The sequence below is a fragment of the Chelon labrosus genome (assembly GCF_963514085.1).
Source record: "Chelon labrosus genome assembly, chromosome: 20".
NCBI lineage: Eukaryota > Metazoa > Chordata > Actinopteri > Mugiliformes > Mugilidae > Chelon > Chelon labrosus.
This window is the reverse complement of record NC_140353.1, coordinates 5,296,669-5,309,661: the sequence shown is the minus strand read 5'-3', so window position 1 is coordinate 5,309,661 and position 12,993 is coordinate 5,296,669. Positions and strand designations below refer to the sequence as shown.

The following is a 12,993-nucleotide window of genomic DNA, read 5'->3' as shown; positions in this document are numbered from 1 at the left end:
ATACTCTCAAACAATCAGCTCGAATGATCACACACTAGCAGATGGGGGGGATGAGATGTATGGAGACGTGAGAGTGGGACTGCGGCGTTATCAGGGTCAGCGCATGACGACTTATCTTTAATTAAAAAAATGATAATAATAATAAAAATAGAAATAAAAAAACGAGGCAGGAAAATGCTCAAAACAACTGACTTCATTCAACAAGACAAAAGAAAGGAGAGGGAGAAGGGGCGGCGGTGACGGAGGACGGAGAATGGATTTCCCCCCTCTGTGTTGCCATGGCGACAGCAGTGGATGGTGGATGACTGATTTCCTGTACAGCTGTGGAGCTTGAAGGGGGGAGTGAGAGAGAGAGAGGGAAAGAGGTGGAGCTCGCCCCGGGAAAGCATCCATGTTTTCTCTTAAACTGTGCCGTCGGTGTGCCGTTTGATATTTCGCCGCCTGGATGTTGAGTATTTTGAAGAGGGCAGTTACAGAAACCAGGGTTGCACGATTTAAAATAAGGGATCTATTAGAAGAAATTGGAATACAGTGCTGATAATTGTACTTTCATTAAGGTACAATCACATGTAACTGCAAATTAATTGTTGCATTTTCATTATCATTATCCAGAGGCCCTTTTTCTACAGTAACCCCAAAAACAAGGAAATCAAACAATAAGTCTAGAAGGAGATTTTTGTGTATTTACAGTAAAAATTTTGGCACTTTATATTTTCCTAGACATAATCTGAGACCACTTGAACAAATGTACTATCTCAGCAACTTGTACTGGATATAAATTAGCACTCTTAACTGGCTAACAGTTTGATTTTCATCTTTGTTGTGCGTACATTGCACTCCAAAATACTACACTACAGCTTTCTGGCTAAAACTGGCAAAAAAAAAACACTCAATTCAAATTTCTAGGACACATCCGGGATAATTAGCCGGTCCTCAAGTGCAGACAAGTATGTTTTTATAAGCCACGCCAGTGCTTTAAGATCAAAATCAAATTAGCGTCACGCCAGACCTTTGGGATTCCCAATTCGGGGACAATAATAAAGGTAACAGCTGGGCCTTGAGGAAATGGAGAAAAACAGGAACACATCTATCACTCCGCATGCTGGGGTCAATATTGCTGCGTCGCCACCGGGATTTACGAGGGAACAGATGAGGACGATAGGCAACCAAGGCCAGCTGGCCAGGGGAAGCTCTCTTTATTCGCTTTGCTTTCTACATTCATTTGCCAAAACATTAGGTACACTAACGGAAACGAATGCAGTCCCAAACAGTCGTGCACTAAATCCTCATTCGTGACTGTTGTAATGTTCAGTTTATGTTGAAACGGCGTCAGAAAGGTGGTGATTTGACTACGTGATCATACTGGAGGACGTAGTTTGTGAATAATAGGACGCTAAATAATAGGAATCAACAGCTCTGTCGGTTATTCTACACAAATGCTGAATACTATAAACTTTATGAAGGTGAGAATTAGTGCAGGACTCTCATATTAGAATGCATTTTTTTCACTAGTGTACCTAATGAACTGCATTTACATTTCACTCCCATTTTCTCCAAATTAAAAACTATATGTGTATATTTATAATATATTTTTCTGCCTTTTCACACACTGGGGTGATTTGTGTGTTTGATCAGATCATCAAATCCTCAGAGGGCAGGTGGCAGGTGTCTCATGTGTCATACAACACTGCCACCTTCAGGACAAAGTGATATTTACGTGACAGCGAATGTGCTACACCAGAGGGCAGCATTCACCAAAGAATAAAAACACTAAACTACTGGGCACGTCACAATGAAATCAGTGAGAAAACAAAAGAAGATATTAAAAGATATAATAATTAGCACCACTCTGAAATGACCAGACAACAGCAGACCCTTGTTAGATAAATGTACCTATTATTTATTGGATATTGACGGCATTAGTACCAAGAAGGCACGGACCAGACTTCATTATAACAAATCTTTTTCTTTTTTTTTCTTTTTTTAACAACAAGGTGACAAAAAACAAAACAAAAAATCTTTCATTTCTTCCCTCAGGGAGATCCTTTCACAGAAAGGATTAAAGACACAGACATACAGACTCTTACAAAGTGTAAGTACGACCATATATACTCTATAGCCAGGAAAAGTAAGTTAAGAAACAAAATCACGAACACTTTTAAGGACATGGGTTATGACTTGTATGGCTATGTACCTTAACACATGCTGTTTTAACACAAGAAAAATCGCTGCCCATCAAAATACGACTTTAACGAGTAATTATAAGCTCATAAGAAACGTAGAAGTTGCTCTTAATTACACAGAAGAAGTGTCAAATTCATGTATTTGTTACGCATTATGTTGAAAACCCAGCTGCGAAAACACAGGAATACTTAAATCTGACCTGGGATGACCGGTAAAATAAAGGATCTCAAATTAACTACTAACAAGCTTTTTGGATAAAATGACACGTCGCACAGCTTGGCTCAAGAGTAGCTGGAGTCCAACTGCATTTTGCCGCCTCGGTTTTTGTTCGCTTTCTTGGCAACTAAAACAAAACTTTTAAAATCCTAACTCCTCATCTGCAAATAACGGAAAGGTTTGATATTTAGAAAAACCGCTTGACTGCCAGGATTTAGACCAAAAGGTTTGTTAGCTTAGCGTAGCATAAAGATTGGAAACTCCATCGACGAGAACATCCAAAGCTAATGAGTTAACACGTTATTTACCAGAGAGAGTTATTAAACCAACATCAACAATAAAATGTTCATTGGTTAGCTTCAGAGGAGCCATGCTAACTGTTGCCTGTCTTTATGCTAAGTTGAGCTGTGGCTGTTTATGTAAAAGTGGTTTCTCATCTTGGCAAGAACACTGAATAAATTACACAAAATGACCCTTTATTATAATACAACAGCAGAATTCAGTCTTTTTCTTTGTTTTTTTTTTTTAAATAAAATAAAATGTTTAAAGGTGATTTGAATTACTTGAATGTTTGTTTATAACTTTTTTAAAAGTGTAAATTAAAATGCATTGCTGGGATTTTCCACCTCAGTCTTAGTGTTAAAAAAAAAAAAAAGCATTATTGATACAGGTCACACACAGAAAAGACAAACACTCTGCTTGTCCCGTCCTCGTCCCCACCTCCCGTAGTGTTATTAAAACGACTGAGTAACAGCTTGTAACACGTCCTCCCGGCTACCTCCGACCTCAGCTCTCCTCGATCTCAACGGTGAAATTAAAACAATAAAACCAGTCTGCCTTGTTCGAGCCACACGTCCTTAATACTGTCACCTATATTTTCTTGTAACACTGAATGACACCCACCGAACGGTTCAACATATACAGCTCATAAAAACAAAACAAAACAAGAGATTTCAGGTACGACGAGAGGAGGCGGAGTAATAAAAAAAAACAAATTCCAGTTTAAAATAGCAGATGAAAGAGAGGAGTCAAAGGGAGACGGGACATGTACGCATCCACATGTATGCAGTTCGTTCCGGCTGACGGCAAACCGGGCTCCATTTTGACTCAAGATTACAGGGAAACATTTTTTTTTTTTGTGGCCAAAAGCTCCGCACAAGTCAGAACACGCAGGAAACTCACTCGACCTCATTCCTGCCTCGCAGCTCGGCCAGACTTAACAGAACACAAAGCGGGCGTGAAATCCGGATCCGTTTGATATTTAAAATGCCGACAAAACTAGAATGACCTGCTGGAGACGTATCGGACGACGTTTTAAAAATGAAGCCAGGAGAAGGAATTGAGTTCAGATGGCTCTTTAGAGTTGAATAAGGTGTGGGTGTGTGATTGTCAAGGCGACACCTGCATAGTGTGATGAAGGCACGTCGGGTGTGTGTTCACATGACTAAGAGTCCAGTCTGAGAGAGAGAGAGAGAGAGAGAGGGAGAGAGGGTGTTGGCACTCTGCACTTCCTGTTGAGGTAAAACGAAGCCATGGCCGTTCTTCTGCAGAGGATTATGGGTCCATCCTTCCCTCGCAGCGTGACTTTGAAATGTTCTGTAATGCTGCAGGAGGCGTGTGGACGCAGAAACAGATGCCGCTCCACTTTATTTCCATCTCTTTTCTTTGGTTTATAGCTCGGAGTCAGTTTGTCCTTTGCGTCCTCCGGAGAAGATCTTTGATATGCTCGTCATGTCTGTGCATGAGGGCCGTGAGCCTACGTCTTATCATGACTTTGCAAAGCTAGCATCTGTAGTAGTAGACCTATAAACCAGTTAGGAGGAGACGTGTTTATTTGAAGATGACAAGATCCCTTTTGTTTATTTTGACACAGGAGAGTAGTTTATATTTTAAAGGCACCGCTTCTTCTTGAGCCCAGTGTTCCTTCTTTAAATTGTAGCCCCCGCCACAATCCTGCGTGTCAGCTCATTTATTTTGTGTTATATGTCTCTAGTGGTACATGAGGGGACAGCCTACTTGTTGCCAGTTTACTCATCGAAACCACCTCCGAAACGCTCCCGTCCCGTCTCGTTCCCTGAGGCCTGAAACATCTCCGCGTCCGATACGACGGCAGTCACCCTGAGCTCGCCTCGTTTCCGCCTCTTGTCACACCACGAACTCTGGGACCTCGTCGTTGGTCAGGTCCAGGGAGAAGTACTTGTTGGTTCTCTTGATGGGGAACGGGTGCTGCTCGCCGAGCATGCCGGCGCGCTGGTCGGCCAGGCCCTGGTAGCCTCCTCCGCCGCCTCCGCCGCCGCCGCCGCCACCGACGCTGCCGCCACCGCCGTCGCTCAGCTCCTGAGCGCAGCCGAACGTGTAGCTGTGGGCGGTGTCCTGGCAGAGCTCCGCCCACTGCAGGCAGTCTTTCTGGTAGAGCCGGACGTCGTCCAGTGATTGGCTGTGGCGGTCGGTCGAGGACTGAGGCTTCCTGCATGCAGATGTCTGGGAGCGGAAAGCAACAGATCCAGACTTATGAAGACGTCTGCAGGCGATCAAACTTATACACGACTTAAAGGGAACAAGGTTTGTGCAGGGCTTACTTTAAATTCAAATAATGTCATCTACCTTTAGGCTGAACTGTAGTTTAGTTTGTTACTCCTACATTCTATACAAGACATATTTTGCAAAGGAAATTAGCTGGACAAACTAGTTTTTCTTGCTCCTTGTTAATTATACTGTTATGAATTAGCACATAATGGGAAGAGGCACCATTCTTTCTGGCCCCAAATTTTAAACGATATGGCTAAAATTAACAGAAATACAAGCCATAAAACAAAAAAAAGAGATTTGGTTAATGTAGTTCTCCATGTAAGTTCTTTGCTATAGTGCAGAGAAACCATGATTTAACCTGAGTTACCTGTGGCAGGGACTCGATGCTTTGTCCTCTCATCTTGACGACGGTCTCGGAGGAGCTGGACGTGGAGGAGCTGACGTCCTTCACTATCAGTCCTAAAAAAAAAAAAAAAGAAGAAAGAACGGAGGCAAATGTTTTAGATATAGTTGGGCTCAGCCTTCCTTTAGCTCAGAGTGAACCAAACCAGGTGGCTTCTATTAAAACGCCACAGATACAGAACTTATAAAGACACTGGAGAGCATTCTCTTAGTGGAATAAGTTAATGCGGAGCAGAAATGTTGAGAAACGGTACCCGAGTATCCGTTGGTCTGATCGGGAGACATCGTCAGCATGTCCTCGGTGATGTGGATGCACAGCTCCTGGTCCAGAGCCATCTCATGGAGCTCCTCGTAGTCTTTGGGGTCGTCCACCAGCATCTCGATCTCTGCAGGAACAAATGCTCGCTATTACATCTTCAGACAACATCTCAGACATGTCTCAGATTTATAGCTGCTTTTTTTCTAGTGTCTTGTCTTTAATTTCACAGCAGTGCAGCAAGAGCTTCTCTGATTCTGAACTACAAAACCCAGAAATCCCTTGGCAAGCCATCAGTTTGTTCACTTTCATCCGAAGACAACTTCTTTCTTTGATTAGATGTTGTGGTCGATGCTGCCGACTCTAATTAGGCAGATTTACTTTGTACACACAAGTCTTCATGTGCATGAATGGATGTAATCATCTCTTATAAATAACTTGATGATTCTTTTAGATGTAAAACATGAACTCAACATGAATCATCTTTCTCTTACCGTCGTCATCTAAGATGCGCTCCTTGCCGCTGCTCTCAATGCCGGAGGTGTGCGAGCTCCCGTGGCTGGTCGTGGACGAGCTGCAGGTTCGCAAGGGCCTGTGCGGGGCCTGGCCCGGGGCCCGGAAGCTGTCCGTCTCAATGCCAGAGGTGTGCGAGCTGCCGTGGCTGGTCGTGGAGTGGCGGGACAGTCGTTTGTGGTGAGACATGCTGCCCGCGCTGCTGCCGCTGGCACGGGAACGCTTGTCCAGCTGCTCCATGTCCAGCTCCAGAGCGTCGCTGATGTACGACTCCCGGTACTGCTTCTTCTCTGAGGTCGAGAGAGACAAATCCAAAGATTTAACTCATTGGAAATGTTACCTTCACGTGTCAAAATCTGAAATATCTTCTTTAAGTTTAACATACCTTCGTTTTCCTCGAGTCTACGGACTTGTTTGAGAACAGGCTGCAGGTTCATGTAGAGCCGGTGGCTGTTACTGAGCAGCTGCAGGAGGTGGCGGGAGCGCACGGGACAGCCTGTGTAGTAGATGAGTTTACGAGCCGAGGGCAGCCCGTCGGGAAGGATTTCAAACTTCTTCCCCTGAGAGCGCAGAAGGAGGAAAAAAAAAAAAAGATTAGAGCTCATGAATGCTGATTACAGCACGCGGGGATTTATAGCACTTAATAAAACAAGAATATGGAACTGGAATGTGGATTATGATTAAGCGACAGGAAGGCCTGGAGGCGAACACAAGAGGGGGAACGAAGCCTGTTCTTGAAAACTATGCCGCTGCCAAACACAAAGCGAGAGCCGTTCGTGTGTCTGTTCTTCATTTCCTCGCGCCGATGCTGAAACCGTTGGATTTCTGAGCGGTTCTGATGAGTTTCCAGGGAGAGGACATGTTGGCGCGATGCTCGGAAAAACTAAAATGGTGGGTTTGTGCTTTCTCCCGTGGCCTTTTGGCAGAGGGTCGACCCAATAACAGCTGTCTTCGGTGTCAGTTGGGTTGTTTTCAATACTATAAACATTTTTGCATGGGTTTGGACTTTCAGGGGCCACAGTGGGTTTAAAACTACAGCGAATGCAAAGAGCTGCACATTTTTATTCAGACTTTTTTGAAAGAAAGACGCTAAATCAAGTACGTTTGAAGGCACATCATAGATATTTAGCGTTGCACTAAAGGGTAATAAGGTCATAAAACCCAGCTGACAGCCCTTTGAAAGTAGTTTTCCTATTACAGATCATTTTCTGTGGGAAGAAGGAGCACGGTTTCCTGTTCAAATCCCTGCACTGGCAGAAAAACTCTGGGTGGGAGACTGCAGGAGAAATTCTCTTCCATCCCTCAAGCTGAGTATTTATCTTTAACCTCAAACTGCCTCTCAGCATCTCCAAGAAGAAGCCACCGGTATAAACTGGGCAGCAGCCAGGTGTTAATGAGGCAAACTGGGCAAACTGCAGCTCCTTACTAGTTGATGCTTGAGCCTTTTAACCCCTTTACTCCCTTTGTCAACATGCTACATGTCTTAGCTTAACATGGTGTCAATGTCAAGTTTGCGAGTGGTACAAGACGTGTTCTAGGTCAATTTAGATGTATTCAGAAAAAAAGATAAATGGATTCAAGAAACATGTTGATGGAGCATTTTGCAGTATTTTTATTTTTTCCTTACGGGACAAAAAAACTTAAGTCTTGTGTTATTAGATCACCGCAACCACCCATTCCACACACAAACCTGTGTTGGTAGTCAAACGGCTGGGAAACACCAAGCCGACAGTCTGCTGTTTTATAGTGTCAGGGCCTGTCCTCGGATTTTTCAGACAATTCAGGTTTTTGACTCGGTGGAAAACTAATCTTCTTATTGACTTAGGGAACCGGTGACGAAGAGCAGAAGTGATATGGGAAAAATCTGCATCATGGTAACATGTACAGACAAAGGGATTACTAAATAGATTTTTATCAGTGTAGATGGACGATACTGTACGTCAGGAAAGTGTTTTTTTAGGGCTCTAATGCTACGTTCACACTAGCAGCAAAAGAGCAACAAGCTGCGATGCATTTTTAATGGAAGCCAGAGCAATATGCAGCGACAAGCTGACCTCCAACACATGTTGCTACGTGATGAGTGAGACATGCAACATGAAAGCCAAGCTGACGCACTGACATGTCAACGATTCACAATGATTATGTTTTAACCTGCCTGTTCCAAACAACCCTGTCGATGACTTCACCGAGCGAACTTGAGTGTCGCTCCAGTGTGGCTAGCAACGGTGTAGGTTTAATCGCTTGTAGTTTGAAAGCACCATAAGGGTTAAAAAGAGATGAATAGAATCCAAAGAACAGAACCAGACAAACTGAATCACATTTCCCGTTGGTGGTGGTAACTCTACTCAAGACCAGATCCTCACAGCAGCAACAGACTGGTGTCGAGTGGCAGGTTATTAAAAGGTTTACAGAAAGGTTTCACTTTTCACGAACTACACACGATCAGTGCATCTGAAGTCGCTGGACAACTTTCTATCCCATTACATGGAGACCTCCCCGACAGGCCACACACATCGACAAATCCCATCATCACCAAGGGACTGTTATACAACGACCAACCAGAGGACTGGCGAGCGCCAGACGTGAGTGGAACATCCAACACCACAGCACGAGAGGTTGATGACTTCATTTCAGCTTTCAGGGGGGCAGCAGAACAACCGCTCACACGCCCAAAATGCAACTTACTGCCTTAGAAACAATGAAAAAACACATCTCTCCTTTCTTTCAACCTCGAAATTATCGATGAGATCAAGACATTCCAAAGGCCAAAAGCTTGGATCAAAAATCCCCCCTAAAGCCAATACAACATCTGGTGTTTATTGACCCATGTGTCCCTCTGCTAGCTCTGCTCTCTGGCTCGCCTGTTGCTGCAGCAGCAGCAGCAGCAGCGGCGGTGGTGGTGGCAGCGGTGCTGGATGACGTGACTCGTGGGTGGGGTGGAGGAGAAAGCCTGTTATTCAGGAGAAGGGTGGGACAGGGCCACGAGAGGCCCAACGGATCCACAGTGAAACCGCAGCCACGCCGCCGCTGGTGCACTCTCACGACTCCGCGAGCGGCCAGACGCGTAGAGACCGCCAAAAAAAAAAAAAACAGAAATGGGGGAAAACAGGATGTCTCTGCCGTGAAGTGTGCGGCAGATGCGACGGTTTGTTTGCTTCAAAGTTAGACCAAACCAAAACTTTCTGGGACGACAAAGTTTGTCAGAGGCCACTGAATAAAAATAAAGAAGCAGTTAAATTTAGAGTCGCGAGGAGGTTGCTGCAACAGGAGTGATATGCAATAATGACCTCCCTGGATTGTGATTAATAGCAGCATACTGGAGGGAAGTCGTGAAGACGCCAGGGTGAAACAGAAATATAGTGAGCTTCTTTCCCCTTCTGCGATAACAGAAACCCTATGGAATGAATTTAAGCGAATTTGTGCTCAGCTTAACGACAAGCTGACTCAGAGCAGAGATGAGAAGGATTTCCTTTAAACGGCACCGGGACGCCAGGGATAACTGATGAAACGGATGAATCATAAAGGCATGTAAATCATAAGAAAGTAAATCCTGCCGCTGATTACATGAAAATACTGTATGTATGCAGTATAAGGTACTTGAGTCTTTTTTAAATATGATTAGTTCCAGAGGACTTGGAGGGTTAAGATAAAACAGCCTTGTGGAAATAAAAAAAAAAAGAAGCCCTGCATAAAAATTTCCACAACCCTGAAGAGGAGGCTTTCACAAACCTCGTCCCAGGCCAGAGGATGCTGGGGGTTTCGTCATCGCTGAAATGAATCATAAAACAAAAAAAAAAAACATCTGCAGTGTATATGAAAAATGACTCACCACAAATACCAGTTTTCCCACGTTGGTCCAGGGGAAATCGTACAACAGTTGCCTCACGGAGCCGACATTCTGCGATACAGGAGGATATGGATGCTTTTCATTAAAATGACAAATATACTGCAAAGACTCTACGTCATGATTAGTCGTACGAAAGCTGACGGTGCAGAGGCATCAGCTTCCTGAATCAAGAGCCAAGAGGGTAGCAGTGTTTGGTATTTATACACCGATCAGGCATAACATTACGACCACCTTCCTAATATTGTGTAGGTCTCCCTTGTTGCCTCCAAAACAGTTGTGACTCATCAGAGAATGGACATGGGCCTTCTAACGGTGTCCTGTGGTGTCTGGGACCAGGATGTTGTTAGTGGGGTCCTATGGGTTGAGGGGAGGGGCCTCTGTGGACCATCCCACAGATACTTGGTCAGTTTGGGATCTAGTGAATTTAGAGGCCAGGTCAACACCTTGTGCTGTTCTTCAAACCGTTTTTGTGTGTGTGTCTGTGTCAGGCTGCATCCTGCTGGGGGAGTGTCATTGCTATGGGGTGGGGGTGCCTGGTCTGGTCTAGGTGGGTGCTACATGTCTAAGCAACATCCACACCAATGAATGGCAGGTCCAAAAGTTTCCCAGCAGAACGCTGAATTGTCAAAAGATGGTCAGTGTTATTTACTTGTCCTGTCAGTGGTTTTAATGCTGTGGCTGATCGGTGTAACAGTAGCAGCAAAACTCTTAGATGTCATCAGAAGTCTTGTCATTGTGGTAAAAGTAAAAATATGACTGTATGTTAAAAACTGTACCTGAAATATCTGTATACCACGTAAAGTCAGTCCCAGCGTCAGAGAGGCTTCCACTTCTTTTTTGTCCTGATTAAAAAGATGAAATCACACGTAAACAAGAAGAAAATCGAGCTTGAAATCTAATAAGCTAATAACACTGGTATCACAACAGTGCCATCTGTGTCGTGTCACCTTGTAGAGTCTGTAGTAGTGGACTGTGACGTCGTCCAGCTGGGCGCACTCCTTAATGTACTTGAGGTGAGCCTCTGAAGCCGTGAGAGCAAACTGGTCTTTGTGCATGTTAGGGATATGCCTCAGGATGTATTCACGGCCACGCTTGGCTATCACCTGAGAAGGAAAAGAGAAAGAGAAAGAGAGAGAGAGGGAAACATTAGGCTTGGCGGCACTGAAGTTGCACAGACTCATTATAGTAGACTGGCAGCGCAGGTTGCCAATGAGGCTAATGAGGCAGGCGGCCGCGGGGCAAACAGATGTCAACCTGAAGAAGCTGAACGAAAGCCAGAGGCAGCACACCGGAAACACACCCGCTAAGCTGCGCGAGCGGCTTCTGAAGAAACCAGTAAGTAAGTAATCTTTCTAAGCGCCTAAATCCACAGAAGATTTACTGTATGGTAGTGTACACAGTTTCATCTTCCAACAATTTCCTGTAACTGCTGTTTCCAAGCGGTGATAAAGAGGCGGGAGGCTAATCGCAGGAAGCGGAGGGCAATCAGATGGGTGTGGTTGTTAGATTGGGTGAAGGTGGCGGCGGAGGAGAGGGCAGTGTTTGCCGAAATAGCCATGTCATCCATGAGCATTAAAGAAAACAACAAAAAAAAAAAGAGTGTGTGCCACTTCCAGCGACAAAAATAAACTCGGTGTCCCAGTTCTCGTTATCCCACATGCTCGGATGTGGAGCTGTCGCTAAGCGTTTGGTCATCGTGATTAATGGCGGCGGTGGCTCTGGACCCATATACCGCAGGCCAGGACACTGAGCACCGCCTGAAACACATTTTAACACAACCTTCACTGTGTACCTTCAGCTTCTAAGTCAGCGATACAGCAATTTATTCCCTTCAACTTAAGTTACTGATGCTAAACAAGGACACTCACTGTGACTCATGCCACAGATGAATTTACGGGTATGATAGGTTAATGTGTTTACTCGCTTACTCACTTTAAATGTTATCTTTAAGGTTAATAGTGTGTGCTGTAGCTTTTCTTCTTGTTATAGCATCCTGATTCTATATTATCTCTATGTCCACCTTCGGTTAAATGCCGTACACAGGAAAAGACTAGCAGCAATGAAATTCAGAGTATTTTAGGCGTAATAGGGGAAACAACCCTGAGCGATGCGAAGTGGACGTGTACCAACATAAACACGTTTTCTTGGTCTTGAATGTCGGGTGAAACCGAGATGGAGCAGCCCTCGGCACTGTTGACTTTCTTCTTTTTATGTTCTGCTCGTTTCACTCAGAAACATTTGTTTTGAGAAGTGTACAAGAGGGTTACCTAGGCAACCGGAAACCATGGCTTTATATGTGGATGCTGCTTCACTATTTTAATATTCAATTAATCGTATGAGTCACTATTTAAAGCGAAAAAATCCCCGACGTGAACTCGTTACAGCTGCTTTTCTTCCATTTTCATGCACGAATATTGATTATCTTTGAGTTTTAGAGATTTGTCTGGTCAAAAAAAAGACTTTTTATAGACAAAACATTAATTGACAATGAGACAAATCTTCCTAATCCTGAACGTGCTGTATGAGTAGATGCTAAAGCTTAACAACATGACATCATACACATCATGACTATCCAAATATTTAAAGAAGACAGTATATGTGAGCTGCAAAATGCAAACAAAAGCTAAAGCAAATATTTATGTGTCCCTGAAGTAATTATCTAGGGATGAGACCACACCACGCCCATCTCCAACCTCAGCCTTCGTTCTGATCCCAGCTACAAACCTGTAAAGCGTTAAGCGCTGCATCTTTCACGGCTGTGTTGATAATATGGATAAAACGTGAGGGTGGGTAAAGTCCATACAGGATGTCCCTTAGCAAAAAGAAGTTTATTCAAGTGTACTACAAGTATACTTATTTTATACTAAAATTGAGGTAGTATACTTGAAGTTCATTTTATTAAGTATGCTTGAGTATAAGTATACGTATAGGAAGTATACTACAAACCATGTATTTGTAGTGTACTAGAAAGTCTACTAATTTAATACTTCTTCAGACTAAATTGGAACATTTTTAAGTTTATAAAAGTATACTTTCAAGTATACCA

The 12,993-nt window shown here is 43.9% G+C and overlaps 1 protein-coding gene across 1 annotated transcript in view; it reads right to left on the bottom strand.

The window, feature by feature from the left end:
• Positions 1-1,861: 1,861 nt before the first annotated feature.
• The window catches only part of frmd6 (FERM domain containing 6), a 29,567-nt gene continuing 18,435 nt past the window's right edge, over positions 1,862-12,993 (bottom strand). Inside the window, exons 7-14 of the mRNA XM_084569042.1 lie at positions 10,895-11,050; positions 10,724-10,789; positions 9,930-9,998; positions 6,486-6,660; positions 6,082-6,390; positions 5,586-5,717; positions 5,297-5,388; positions 1,862-4,881 (exon numbers count right to left, since the gene is read on the bottom strand). Coding sequence (XP_084425168.1) covers positions 4,546-4,881; positions 5,297-5,388; positions 5,586-5,717; positions 6,082-6,390; positions 6,486-6,660; positions 9,930-9,998; positions 10,724-10,789; positions 10,895-11,050 — 1,335 coding nt within the window. The 3' untranslated portion in view covers positions 1,862-4,545. The remainder of the gene's footprint in view (positions 4,882-5,296; positions 5,389-5,585; positions 5,718-6,081; positions 6,391-6,485; positions 6,661-9,929; positions 9,999-10,723; positions 10,790-10,894; positions 11,051-12,993) is intronic.